This window comes from Empidonax traillii, unplaced genomic scaffold, assembly GCF_003031625.1.
Source record: "Empidonax traillii isolate 1590-97213 ecotype Southwest subspecies unplaced genomic scaffold, ASM303162v1 scaffold693:size341962, whole genome shotgun sequence".
NCBI lineage: Eukaryota > Metazoa > Chordata > Aves > Passeriformes > Tyrannidae > Empidonax > Empidonax traillii.
In genome coordinates, this window is record NW_020955886.1 from 171,690 (window position 1) to 185,004 (window position 13,315).

Genomic DNA, 13,315 nt, shown 5'->3' on the forward strand with positions numbered 1-13,315 from the left:
ACCTATTACGAAGTAGAAAAGTTATAAGGCAGGATGAAGCTAATATCGAAGATGAAAAACAGCACCACCAGCCTAAGTTTTGAAATTAGCTTTCTGCTCAGACACAAAATATATTATCATAGTCAGATGCAGTTGATTAAGGTGAGAAATGCATTTAGCCCAGCTGTACTAACTATACAGCTTCACACAGAATAAACAACATCCCATAAATCAACAGAAAATGCATTTGAGCACAAAAAATAAAAATATGTGATTCTCTAAGCAGCATTCTGTTTTCTTTTTTTTTTTTTTTTTCCAAAACATTAACATAGATAGATATTGGACTGATTAAATATCTACAAGTGCTTTTCCTTTACAAAAATACATATATTCTTAATAGTAGGATAGACTGTCATTAACAATGACCTGTGTTTTTTTTCACTTCAATTTGAATGATTTATAAGCTAAATTTTACAACCACAAAAAGGTTTATTTGTAATATGATGTTATCACTTTTGACAAAAAGCTTAAAACATTTTATATTTTAAAACAAATTAGCAACATAAGATCACAATATGTTCTATGAGCTCCTAAGTACTGTGAGGGCTGCTTTATTAAAAACTGGTAACTACTGATAAAATGCAAGGAAGCATTAGAACATTATTACTGCTCACCATAGGCTCCTTTCTTATCATAACTTGGATCACAGCTTATATAAGGACACTTAGGCCCCCACCCCCAAAAATCCATTGAGAGTAACTCTATATCATCTATTCAGTAGCCTGGAACATCCAACAATTCAGGCTTTGCATTAGTTTAAAAAAATGCAAAATATTTTTCTTTCAATAGTTAAGTCTGCAATAAGGGAAAAAATGATGCATTGCTTCATGTTTATGCTAAGAAGCTTGTATTTGAGAAAAAAAATACGATAAGTATTTAGAACGAAATCTTTCAGCCAGCTAAATAATTAAATTGACCTATTACTTTCCAGTTTAGCTAATCACTATCCTGGAAATCAAGATATTTGGATTTCTTTAGTCTCTGTTTTATACTGCACAATTAAACTAATCACTTCTTGCTAATCAATGGTCTCACATCAAGGACAGCAATGCCATTTGCTAAAAAAATAGCTATAAAAATCTGTAAAACATACTTAATATCTTCTCATTATCCTCCAAGTCTGTCCTTTTGACCTTCCAAAATATCACTGAACTACAAGTAGAAATCCTAAAAGTAGCTTGGTGACTATTTTGTGCTTTGGAAGGTTTACAGGATTGACAGCACACTGAAGTTTTTGTTAGTTCACAGGCCAGGTATAGCAGACACATCAGTAATGCAAGCCTTTGTGCTTTTCTCTGGGAACATGAGCTAGGACTCAAAGAGCTACTCCATGTCTGTTAACCTTTATGCTATTCCTGTTGTGTTTTGCTTTTTCTGTTTTGTTCTGGAAACTGCTAGGTGTGCCTAACCCTTCAGCTTAGTGACACAGACAACTACTAATGGTTCAGTTCTGCTGATTATCCATAAAAATAATTTATTTAAAAAAACCCACTTGTTTTTTCTGAACAAACTAAATATCTGACAATGAAGACTGACTTTAAATTGATTAGCATGTGGTATTTGTCAGTAAAAAGGGAGCCCATTTCATTTTACTGCATCAAAATTCAGGAGGCAACAGGAACAATACCTACCATACTCAATACAAAACTGAATTTTAGGAGTAGAATACCATCATAAAATATGTGCCTTGCACTTTGATAATAAACATCTTCATTACAACTTCATTTGTAATAAAAACCTCAGTATGTTAACTAGCAGCAAAATGTTATACTGTTGCAGCGATTTTGTGTATCGAATAGCAACCTTCCCTCAACTCTTACTTTGCTTTCCACTCGCTATCACAAGAAAAAAGGAAAATGCACAGTAGCTACTTCTGTTCACCTCATCCTGTCAACTGTCAACCATGTTAGAAGTATTTCCTAAAAATACATAGAAGTTCTAGTATGAACTTCAAAGAAAAGTATGCCTAATGGTTCAGAAAAACAAGCAAAGTCAAACGAATGCCTCTCTTTGGTTAAAATTAATGTAATGGCAAAAACTTTCAACTTGTAGACATCTTTCATTCCAGAATCCTCCTCTATTCTGAGCTTACAGAACATGGTCTCCTTCTGCAAGTGCAAAAGATAACTGAGACATTTCTACCCATCTACAGAGCTCCTCCGTTTCACTGCCACACTCCAGAACCACACAGACCCAAACTGCTCACTAGAGAATGAAACCACGGCCTTACTCAACTGTAGCAGCAAGCTACCTGAATTCAAAAGATTTATGGCACATACCTTGGATAGAAAAATCTGTCAGGAATTCATTAATTAATCAAATTCCTATTCTGGAATCTAATGCTTTAATTTGCTCTACAGACAGTGCAGACAGCAATTAGACAATCAACAGCTAAGTCTGCTTATGAAGAGAAATATATTAACATTACAAGATCATCTGTTGGAGGACATTCCTACAATGGATGTTTCAGCTGAGGTCTGAAGGTCAGACAATCCCTATGTCACAAAATTAGTGGTAAATGTGCAGTTGGAAGCTTTTCACATTTCCTTTAGGGTGAATCAATCCCCTCATGTCTTGTTATTCATCTTGGAGCACACTCTGGCAGACTGCAATCCTTACTCAAACAAGTGTATTTAGCTCAACCCCTTGTGGAAGTATGACCTTGTTCAAACGGGCTATAAAGGATTCAAAATGCAGAACTGTGAAAACTCGGCTGAAATCTGTGAGAGCTGCCTGATGAATGAAACGTGTGAGCTGACACCTCATGGGCAATTTCGCCTTCATAATTCCTCAATGTTTTAACCTGTTGGGTATGAAATGGGGTGGGGTATGGGAAAGGGTAAAAGATGTGTAATGACCTAGAATTAATTAGAGGACAGAAAGTGCCTGCTTAAGACATTTTAACTGAGAAAATAATAAGATAACAAAGCACAAAGTAAAATCAGAGGGGAATATGCTGCATGATATATGCATTTTCGTAGGAAGCATAGAGATGCCTTCACCCTGTCAGATTAAGTGAAGAAACTGGACTAAGCTCTTAGATAGGCATGTAAATCTTAATGCCTTTGCACTTTTCCAGGATAAAAATAAGTTCAATCAGTGCATGTAACTGCCCAGTATTTTGTGTAGCCCCTCTATACACAAGGCTCAGTCTGTTTATTTTGAGATTTAGGATTGGCTTTGAACAGCTATCTGTTCTCTAGTATTTCTACCAGACATAGTATCTGGCTGAGCTGGATGCTATTTCTTTTGTTGCAAGTCCTCTCAAGAATGTTTTTTCTGGGGTGTGGATGCCTCTTCTTGTTTTCACTTACGTGAAAACATAAAAAAACCCACAAATGATAAAGCTCAGTAACTGATTCAATTAAAGGACTAAACCCTGGCCTATTTTGTTATTTTTGAAAGCAGCAGAGAAGGAAAAATAGTTTATGTCTCTCACAAGGTCATGTGTAACTTATACATGGGAGAGATGAGATGAAACTCTGGACCATTACTTTGTCTGCATCAGAGAATAAGAGCCTAGCTTCTCTCTAAATGGAATGGGATCAATCTCTTTTCTCCTGATGCACTAGAACTGTTTTCAATAACAGAAAAGTGAAGTCATATTGCTGGAACCTATAGAGGAAAACACACCAAGATTCAGAATTAAAGGGTCCCTTATGCAGAAAATGGAATATTTTCAATATAAAAGTATTTTTTCATATAATTTCTACTGAGATAGGGTTTAAGTTATCTAAAAGGGCATATTTCTTTTTATGCCTTTTTCCCCGGAAAGCTTCTCAGTACAGCATGTTTATGAAATATTCTTGCTGAAAATATTAAGACCATAGATAAAATACAGAAGCAAATATTACCCTGTCAAATGCAAATAATGGGCTGAAAAGGTATTCTGTATTAATAATCAGGCACTTTGTTTTGTATAACATTTTCAATAAAGTCAAAATAATACTTTTATATTTTTTTTGCACAATTACTGCAAACTAGCTGAGTATGCAGAATATACTTACAGCATTGCATACTCCTAGGACCCAAATCCCAGAAGCTTTCAAGTGAGCAGTACCTACTATAGTGGTGAGTCACTTAAGTTATTGTAGTAATCTTATTTGGTATTTAAAAGGAACAAAAAAGTTTACAGGACTAGGCCCTTAGCTACCAGCAGTGTAGTAATGCATGATGGAAGATACATTTCTTGGTTAATCATCTAATTCCGTATTGTTTGAGATGTTATAAGATCTTGTCTGTGAATTCTAGCTTACAGCTTGTTACTAGATAAATGCAGCAATCAGCTATGCTGAACAAAAAGTTGCTTATGACTCTAATGAATGAGTTTTTCACTTTAAGGGAAAAACAAAGCAGCACCAAATGTGCTAAATAAGAGACAGCAAGGTTAGGTAGTAGTGCAGAATTTTTTAGGTCTTATCCCTCTGCAGCTAGATATTTCTGATATGGGAAAGTCATAGAAACACAGTGGCAGCAACACTTATATTCCTATGCTTTACAAGCATGCAGTGGTGACACTTTGTCATGGAATGCTCAGAAAGTGTGACTCCATCCAGGCATCTGCTCTAGGATGGCATATGGTGCAGTCTGAAGGGAATACTTAGGTACTCATTTCACTTCACCCCGTCTTTGGCACACAGGAATCTACACATGCATTCTCATATTCCTATGGTGCTCAGATACTCTTAGTTGGCACAAATGAATTAAATATGCATATCTGTAGACATATGGCACATATGTACTATATAGGAGAAAAATTTCCCGTAAGGAAGGCAATGCCTGTGCTATATAAGCTGCCCAGTTAAGATACGTATTTCACTGGCACTTCACTGTTACAAAAACTATTAAACTGTAGCAGCACTCGGGCACTGTGCCATCAAATCAGAAATGCATAAAGTGTAGGTGGTTAGCTCATATGCATTTAATGCCACCATTCTTAGCTGGGAACATCGATTCAGATCTGTCAGTATTTTCCATGCTTAAAATGAAGATTTGTCTTCTGTAACCTAGATTTAACTTGCATCAAGAAAATACCATGAGTTAAAACAATGTCCAATTCTGATCGAGAGAATTCACAGTTCTCTGAATTATGAATACAGAAAGTTATCAAACAGTCAAAGAAAGCTTCTACTAGGAACCATTCCAAAGGCAACACGAAAACAGTGCTATTACAGGGGCCCTGTTAGGTGGATGGATTAAAAATGATGCATTCCTGTCTTTTTAAAACAAGTCTGTTCAAATTTGTCAAAACAGCAAGTACAATTGCTGAGAAAAAAACTCAGCCCTGAACTGTGCCCTGAACGAAGCAGAAATTATGCTTAAGCATCCTACCATTACCTTTGTGATAAATTGAAACAGGTGTTTTATGTCAAGCAAATCTACAGTGAAAATTCTGGTATAAAAACACATGAAATATATAAAAACTGTAAGGTGTCATTTGTGTGTGCATGTAAATATTTACAAATAATACCCTATTTCTACTGTACAAAATAATTATGTATACTAAAGAGAAAAAATGATTCGCAATCAGAATGTATGCTTTGCTCTTCCAAGCTGCTCCATGAGGAGAACCTCTATACACACAAAGAATCTATTTTTCCCCAGAGGCTCTGCAGAGAAGGGCCCTCCCTACATGGAAAATTTTCTTTCTGTCAAGTAGCACATCACAGACTGGGAGGGCAAAAAGGTGACTGCTCCCTGCAGCCAGTACATGCACCCCTTCCCACGAACACGTGCCTGTATCGGCCAGCACACTGTGCCTGCAGAAAGGGGCAGCAACTTCCTTAACATTTTGCTTTCCCAGTCCCACTGGCACCTGCACAATATGTGCAAACCTGACCTGCAATAGCAGGTTTCCTAAACAGACTGCTACCGACAGCATCTTTATTTCTGTGTGTCATATGGGCTTTGGTGTGCAATGGTAGAATTCAACCTGCCCTAGGCATGATGTTCCTCAAGTCATCAATGTTAGAACTCCTAACATCATTACAGGGGCCAGATTTAGTCCACAACATGCTTATTTCTCCTACAGAACATACTAATGTACATGGACATACACTTACAAAGGATTTACAGCCTTGCATCCATCTTTTATACTTGATCCCAAGAAAGAATTTTCACTTTGTCTAAGACCAGTTCACTCTACAGTAGCTTCTGAAAAATTAATTTGGTTCCTTTTTGCTGTATGCAAAAGGCATAAAAAAAGTAAATAGCTATCTACAACACTAGCAGGCATCTATTAAGTAGAAATTACATAAAGTTACTGAACTATAAATATCTCCAGAGAACTTGAAGAGAAAAACTCAACTGACTATTAAGCAAAGACAATGGAAGACTACAGAAAACATACACATTGCTATGCTCCCTGCAACATTACCCGAAACCCCCAAAAAAATTCCATGCTAGAACCATTACGCTTGCAATACCTAAGGCAACAATCGCTTTATCCAGCACTACCAGGTCTTAGAAAAAAAAGATGACCTGAACAATTATATTGGTCAGACTGCTTATCTTCAGTATTGCACTACCTCTAATTTTATGGAAATAGTTTTATGATGTGACTTTAACTAATGAAAATTTCTGTAATGAATTCTAAACTCCAGATAGTTGCAAGAGGTACAATATGTAATTAAAGCTATATATTATTTTTGTCTTCACATACTATAGACCTCCATCCAATCTTGAAAGGAAATGCTTTTTATGAGAGGTAATAATTATGTAAAATTTTGCCTTGGTTGTAATTTTGTAGTGAAATTTATTTTTTCCATAGACATTTATATTATTTTAGCTTCATTTTTGCGGAAGCTTAATTAGAAAAAACGTAATCTGACCAGAAACCATTTTCCAAAAATAGGTAGTATCCCAAATTCCAATCTTCAGGGAAACCATAGAAAAGTGCAATCACAAAGGCTTCAATGCTTTTAAGCAATAATAGTAGAATCTATTTAGAAGATTTAAAATTACTGTTTTGAATTATCATGTTCTACATCTCCTGTTAAGTGTAATTAATCTTCATTCACTGCAAAAGGACTGTTGCACACTCATGAGCGAGCTATACCTGGACCCATGAGAACCTCATCAAGAAAAAGGTAGTGGCCCAACAACCACTTTTCTAAATATATTTTCTATACAAAATATCGTCAAGGTATAATCCTTAGTTATTTGTACAGTACTCTATGATTTAAACAACAATATTCAGTAAAATAGTAAGTGTGTGAAACTGCAACACCACATGGAATGAGCACTCTGCCATTTTGCTAATGTAATCAATATTAGGACCAGAAAAATTTTCTAACACGCAAGCAAAAATATTCCATAGTTTTTGAATCTTGACTGTACATTTCATGATTTTGGCTATGATTTGCAGCACACCCTTAAGATACACAAATATCTTATGCACATTTCAGTAGCAGAATGGCACTTGGCTTGCTCTAATAGAAACAACAGAGATGCAACTGACAATTTTAAGAAAGACAATGTCCTTATTTGCATGCTGAAAATCTGGCTGTGTCCCCCCAATCCAGGCACATCCATTCATTGTGCAATCTGTCGATGGGTAAACAAATAGTGCAGGATTCATCTCAGTGGGATCTGGCCCTTTGGTCTAACCGAAGTCAATTCTAGGTCGATACTGAAGTACCATAGGGTAAGACTGAAAACAAAAGCAAGGGAAAAACAACAAGAAAACCAGAGAAAACATGAAGACATAATTCATAAACCATACAAAGAAAACGCAATTAAAAAACTGCCTTAAGAATAGCCAGTGCTTATCCCTAAGCCACAAGTACATGACAGTTTTATTTATATGAAACAACTCCATACAACAGTTAAACCTATACCCGTACCTCAAATCTATTAGCAGTCATTGATACAAAATTTCTCTATCTGCTTTCATATATTTAAATATTTGTGTTTTATTACATATATAGATGGAGTACTCAAACAACTCTTATTTCTGTGTTGCTGCGCTTGATAAAAATCAGTCTTGAAATTTTTTACTTTCTAAACCAAAGTAAATTTACAGGTGGTATACTTTGTTTGAATTTTATATATGCAGAGGTTCCATAGCTAAACTATAAAAAAAAAAAAGAGGTCAAATTGGTGTCAGTTGATTTTCTGAGAGATGAGAGGTAATTTTTCCCCCAAATTCAAACTCCTTAATTTCAGATCTAGTGATAACTTTTTATTAGTTCCTACTGAGGAAAAAAAAAAAAAAAAGGCAAGTCAACTTCTTCTTGGATTCCTGAATTGGACAAAGCTGTTGTGAAATGATAGGCAAGACTGGGTGAGTTTCCCAACAGGGCTGTAGAACACCTTGCTCAAAGTGTTGTTTTACTAAACGTCTTACTTTTATAGCCTGTCAGCATTTCATTTAAGTCTGAAGTTTTCCTCTTAACTTCATTAAGGTACTAGATGTTTTCTATAGCATAAAACACTGGAAAATCTCATTGGTTCAGCAGGTGTATGATCTCAAATACCTCCCTGCCACAGAACAAAGGAATAAAGCTCATTTAAGCTTTTTTTAATTGCAAATTTGGAAATACAAAGAATTATTACAGAACCTATCAATAAAACCAGAAATATTATGCTGCATCTTTTAAATGCAATGGAGATGAAGAAACAAAGATACAGCTGCAGAGGCCTATATGGGTTAATAAACTTTCCATGACATGAGAGTGAAATGATCACAAGAACTAAATGCCATCACACTTGCAGGGGATTTACAAACCGGAGTGTAGAGTAATCACAACCTAAACCAAGAGGTATTAACAGTATCAGGAGTATTTAGGAGAGAAGACAGGGAGCACCATGTATAGCCTGCATGTGCAATTAACAAACTTTTATCTGTAGTACCATAAATTACTTGTCTTTGATTATTCTTTCATTTGCAAAGGATATGACTACCATATTATTTAAATGCTATTTCACATGGTTTTCACTTTGATTATATAAATTGTCTCTAAAAGTACACAAATCATATTGGAACTGCACACAGGTAGAGATAGAGCAGTCACTTCACTGAATTGCCAAGTAAACCAGTGAGGCTCAGTGTTTTTGCAAACAAAATTACAAAACTGTACAAATAAAATGCACTGTGCTGGAACAACTCCAACTACTGAAGTAAGCATGAGTGCAGTAGGTTGCTCCGCCATCAGTAGTGGAGAGTGACCCTCTATCACTTGCTTTAATTTTTGACTCATGCAAAAATATTATTTCAAACTTGCAAAGTAACTTTTAGAAAGAAGTTCAAATAAAAATTTTCAGTGAGGAAACTGAAATATCATTTCAAATTGATATGAACCAGACTGGTCATTAAACTTAGAAATCAGTTTCAGTTTGCAGGTTCTGTAGATTTTGCTCTTTTATATATTCTAGAAGTTAAGGCATTATTCCATTTCTAATTTTAAAATACATGAAAGAAATATAGTTTACAAAAATCTAACATTTCTCTACTCCATTAAAAAGGACATAATGATTCCCATAAAGAGATGAAACCAACGCTGTCTTCTTTGATTTACACTCTTCAATTCTGAACCCTTGTCAGGGACTGCCCAATGCTGCTTAGTTAGAAGGATGCGATAGGAAGAGGTAGATAATCCTTTGAGACTGATATGGATATCACTCTACAGAAGGGTATCTCTCCATTAAAAAACCCCTAAACAGCCTAATGTAAAGTAAAAAACCTTTTGAATGGACTGTGTTTATTCATTCAGTAAAGCTTGCACTGAGGGAATGAAAATGCTCAGGCCTCGCTCACAGAGTTTTAGCACTTTGTGTGAGGAATTATAAAAACTCCACAAGTTGAATTACAATTGAAGTGCTGACAGGACCTTAATGACTGTAATATGTACAGTCGTGAGTGCCTCTTACCTGATAAAAAGTGCCATCCTGTGAGCAGACTTGCGAAGATGAGCAGTTCTGACACCGAAACTGCGAAGGAGATGATTTTCTGATCAGATAAGAGGCATCCACAGCTGGACATACACATTTAGAGAATATTTTTTTTTTTTAATTTTTCAAATTTAAAACTCACAGTTAACTTACTTATTTAAAAACAGGAAAGACTTCTCTAATGAATAAATGGACATTTTCCCTTTACTTGTCTACCTCATGTAAGGTCCACAGGTATGCCAGTAAAAGCTCATGGCCAATACTACCAAAGATGTATATAATGGACTTATTTGATCTTCATTCAGAAGAAGACGTTGTTAACTAATTACCATTGCAACTTCATTAAGGGAAAAAAATTGTAAAAGCCTATATATTACTGGATTTATTAACAGCAGTTTAATTTTTACAGGTTTTAGTCATCTCTGACTTCAGGGGAGTGATTTAAAACTACATAAACGATGAACACATAACTGACTATACTCTGTGTATATAAACACAACTACCAAACTTGAAATCAAGTTGTCGACTTTTATATTCACTTAACATGAAAAGCTCTAGTTCTGAGATTTTTGAAAAACTTTCACCAGTACAAATGTCTTTTTTGTCAAAATGATAGTTATTGTCGCTTCCAATACAATGCACCTGCCAAAAGTCCATCTGTAGGCAGGTGCTGCAGGATGAAAAAATCCCATTATCATTAAAGTTTTTGCCTCAATGCTTCCTAATAGTACAGCCAATGCTAACAAAAATACAAAATGGCAAGCCAAACACCCACTGATTTCAAGACAGTCCTGGAAAAAACACTACTTTAAGCTCCCTTATTCGTGCAATATTGTGGTTTCAGCAACCAACAAATTTCAGTGCAATATTACTCTCAAATTTAATGAATACTTGCTTACGTACGCTAAATCCCCTAATTGCTATCAAAATCTATCCTCCCCCCTGCTGCTTCAGATTAAGGTAAAACTTTGAGATCCTTGTGAATTGTTAACTCCACAGTGTGTTTAATCCTCTGTCTTCCCTGCCCATGTCCCAGTGCTTTTTATTCTGAGCACTACGGTGCTTAAACAAACAAAAAAAAGAATATAGAAAGTTTGGAATTTTCCACAGATCAGTAAATTAAGGTATGTTAAATGCTTAACCTTAGCTGCACTCTCAATTTAGCTTCCAGTAGTAATGACAGACAACAACCCTGCATATACTACAAAGCAATAAAGACTGAAGAACAATCCACAGCCACACAGAGACAAATGTATAAAAGAAAGGGAAACAAATGGGATATGACTTCTAACCAAAAAAATTAAATATACAAGGTGATATAAGGGCTACTAAAACAAACTGAGTATCAGACCTGAAAAAAATGTCAGTAAAAAGGTTAAATATTGCTATTAAAAAATATACACATGCAGCAAGGAAAACCCATTTGGCTGTTATCTAGATGTTAGTGTTGAACAACAGTACATCTAAAAAAATGTGTGTAGCATTAACAGAAACAGTAATGAAACAGTTAGATCTCACCAATAATTTTCCAGTGTCAGTTTCAGTTTACTGACTGAATAAAGCAGGTTCTTACTGAAGAACTGCTGGATGCAGATTCGCCAACTATTGTAACTCAAAAGGTCACCAAAAGCACATTTGCAGGAAAAGAACAAGCGCTTGAGTTTTCGGACACTTGACTTAAAACTTGGAGCAGAACTTGCATGTAAATGTTGTATATCTGCTATTTTGAAGTTTCAGAATCTATTCAATATATGTGCTGCAGGGTTTCCCTCACAAGGTTTTACATAAGAAATCCAGAAAACATGCAAAAGGCATTTTTAAGTAAGGGTTTTTTGAAGAATCATAGACTATATTTTTGGACCAAGCCCTGAAAGCATGTACACTGTCTATAACAAATATACCAAAACATCATTTATTTATAATGTAACAGTATTTACGTTTTCGCCTCTTAGTCTCCATCTTGTCATATAGATGAATTCCATAGTATGATCCTTCCCCATAATTTCTCCGTTGCATAGTACATCCAGCTTAAAACATAACAGAACAAACAGTAAGACAAAGGGATGCAAAGTTTTAGTATCTAAATGAACTCCTAAGTGCGTCTCAGAGTTAATCCCTCAACTTCTATCATTATACAACAGTTCTATCAGACATGTATATCAAACCTGGATGAATACAACACGCTGACAATATGCTAATTTGTACACTACTATTCCACTTTATTTTTTTTCACTTTTGTGTTTTCATTTGAAGTGTGAACTGAAGGAAGTCTGCCAGTGAGGTAGGAAATCACTAGTAGACAAACATTCCCTATATTTAGCAATAGTACACAGTACCTGTTTGAAGAAAAAGACTTCTGCTGTATTTAGAAGACCACCTTACTATGCCAATATTCTTTCAAACCCAAAGATACAAACCAGAAGTACCGTAACTGTCATACAAAAAATAAATTACAAAGTAATTTTAAAAAATTAGTTTAAAAATAATTATAAATTACAAAAAAAATGCACTTCCGAGTATACTAACATTCATTAACTGAAAGCAAAAGACAGAGAAAAATAATCATCTGATTATGAAAAATGACTAATTTAAACTGTATTATAGCATGTCACAGCTATGCGCCACTGAAAATGTGTGACAATATTTTGATTACTAGAGCTACAATGTTTTTCTGGTTTTTAGAGGAAAAAAAGCATTTTGAGGAAAACAGATTCTTTGTAACAGAAGCCATTAAGGTGCAAGAGAGATAAAATAACAAAGCCAAATGACACCAAAAAGGCTGGTCAGCATGTCATGACACTGTGACAAACACCTGGACGCAGCAACACACGTGCACCTAACCTAACTCAGCCCTATCCCTGACTGAAGCTGGGAGGCTGCAGTTCATGGAGTCATTGGCTCCTGTAAGAGAACTGGTTGAAGAAATTGTCCTTCAGTCTAAATTCCTGTATCCTTGGGAAGAGGGGAAGCAGGTTCAAACATGATTAAATTTCACAGGAATGTATTATGTTTCAGGGAAATAAAAACAAAAGTATTTTTCTTTCAAATGTACCTCGTAAGAACTTGGAAGTTTCAATTTTAAGCTGAGAAACTTTTTGATAGTTCCCACAGTCACTCGAGTAGAACAGCGGATAAATTTCTTCATTAAACCCTAAAGCAACAGCAACAAATTAGAAAAACCTTGTTAGACATTCTGGTAAACTAGAGCAATCTTTAGTACAAGAGCAGCTTTAACTAATCATTTTTTCAATCAGTAACCAATTTTCGTGCACTCTCTTCTAACTCATAACAGCACAACAGGTTCATTTTTTCGCAAAATTTAAAAGGTTACAATACAAACAAGCTCATTTGACTCATCTCTGGTTCTAAAAAAAAAAAATGTCTG

At 35.3% G+C, this 13,315-nt stretch overlaps 1 protein-coding gene across 3 annotated transcripts in view; it reads right to left on the minus strand.

The window, feature by feature from the left end:
• Positions 1-1,602: 1,602 nt before the first annotated feature.
• The window catches only part of PCGF5 (polycomb group ring finger 5), a 60,551-nt gene continuing 48,838 nt past the window's right edge, over positions 1,603-13,315 (minus strand). For 2 of the 3 annotated variants that reach the window (XM_027899863.1, XM_027899864.1), the window contains 4 exons: positions 12,983-13,081; positions 11,868-11,957; positions 9,910-9,969; positions 1,603-7,690 (listed from right to left, as the gene is read on the minus strand). In XM_027899863.1, the coding sequence (XP_027755664.1) occupies positions 7,643-7,690; positions 9,910-9,969; positions 11,868-11,957; positions 12,983-13,081 (297 nt within the window). In that variant the 3' untranslated portion in view covers positions 1,603-7,642. The remainder of the gene's footprint in view (positions 7,691-9,909; positions 9,970-11,867; positions 11,958-12,982; positions 13,082-13,315) is intronic. The other variant, XM_027899866.1, reaches the window with a different exon arrangement.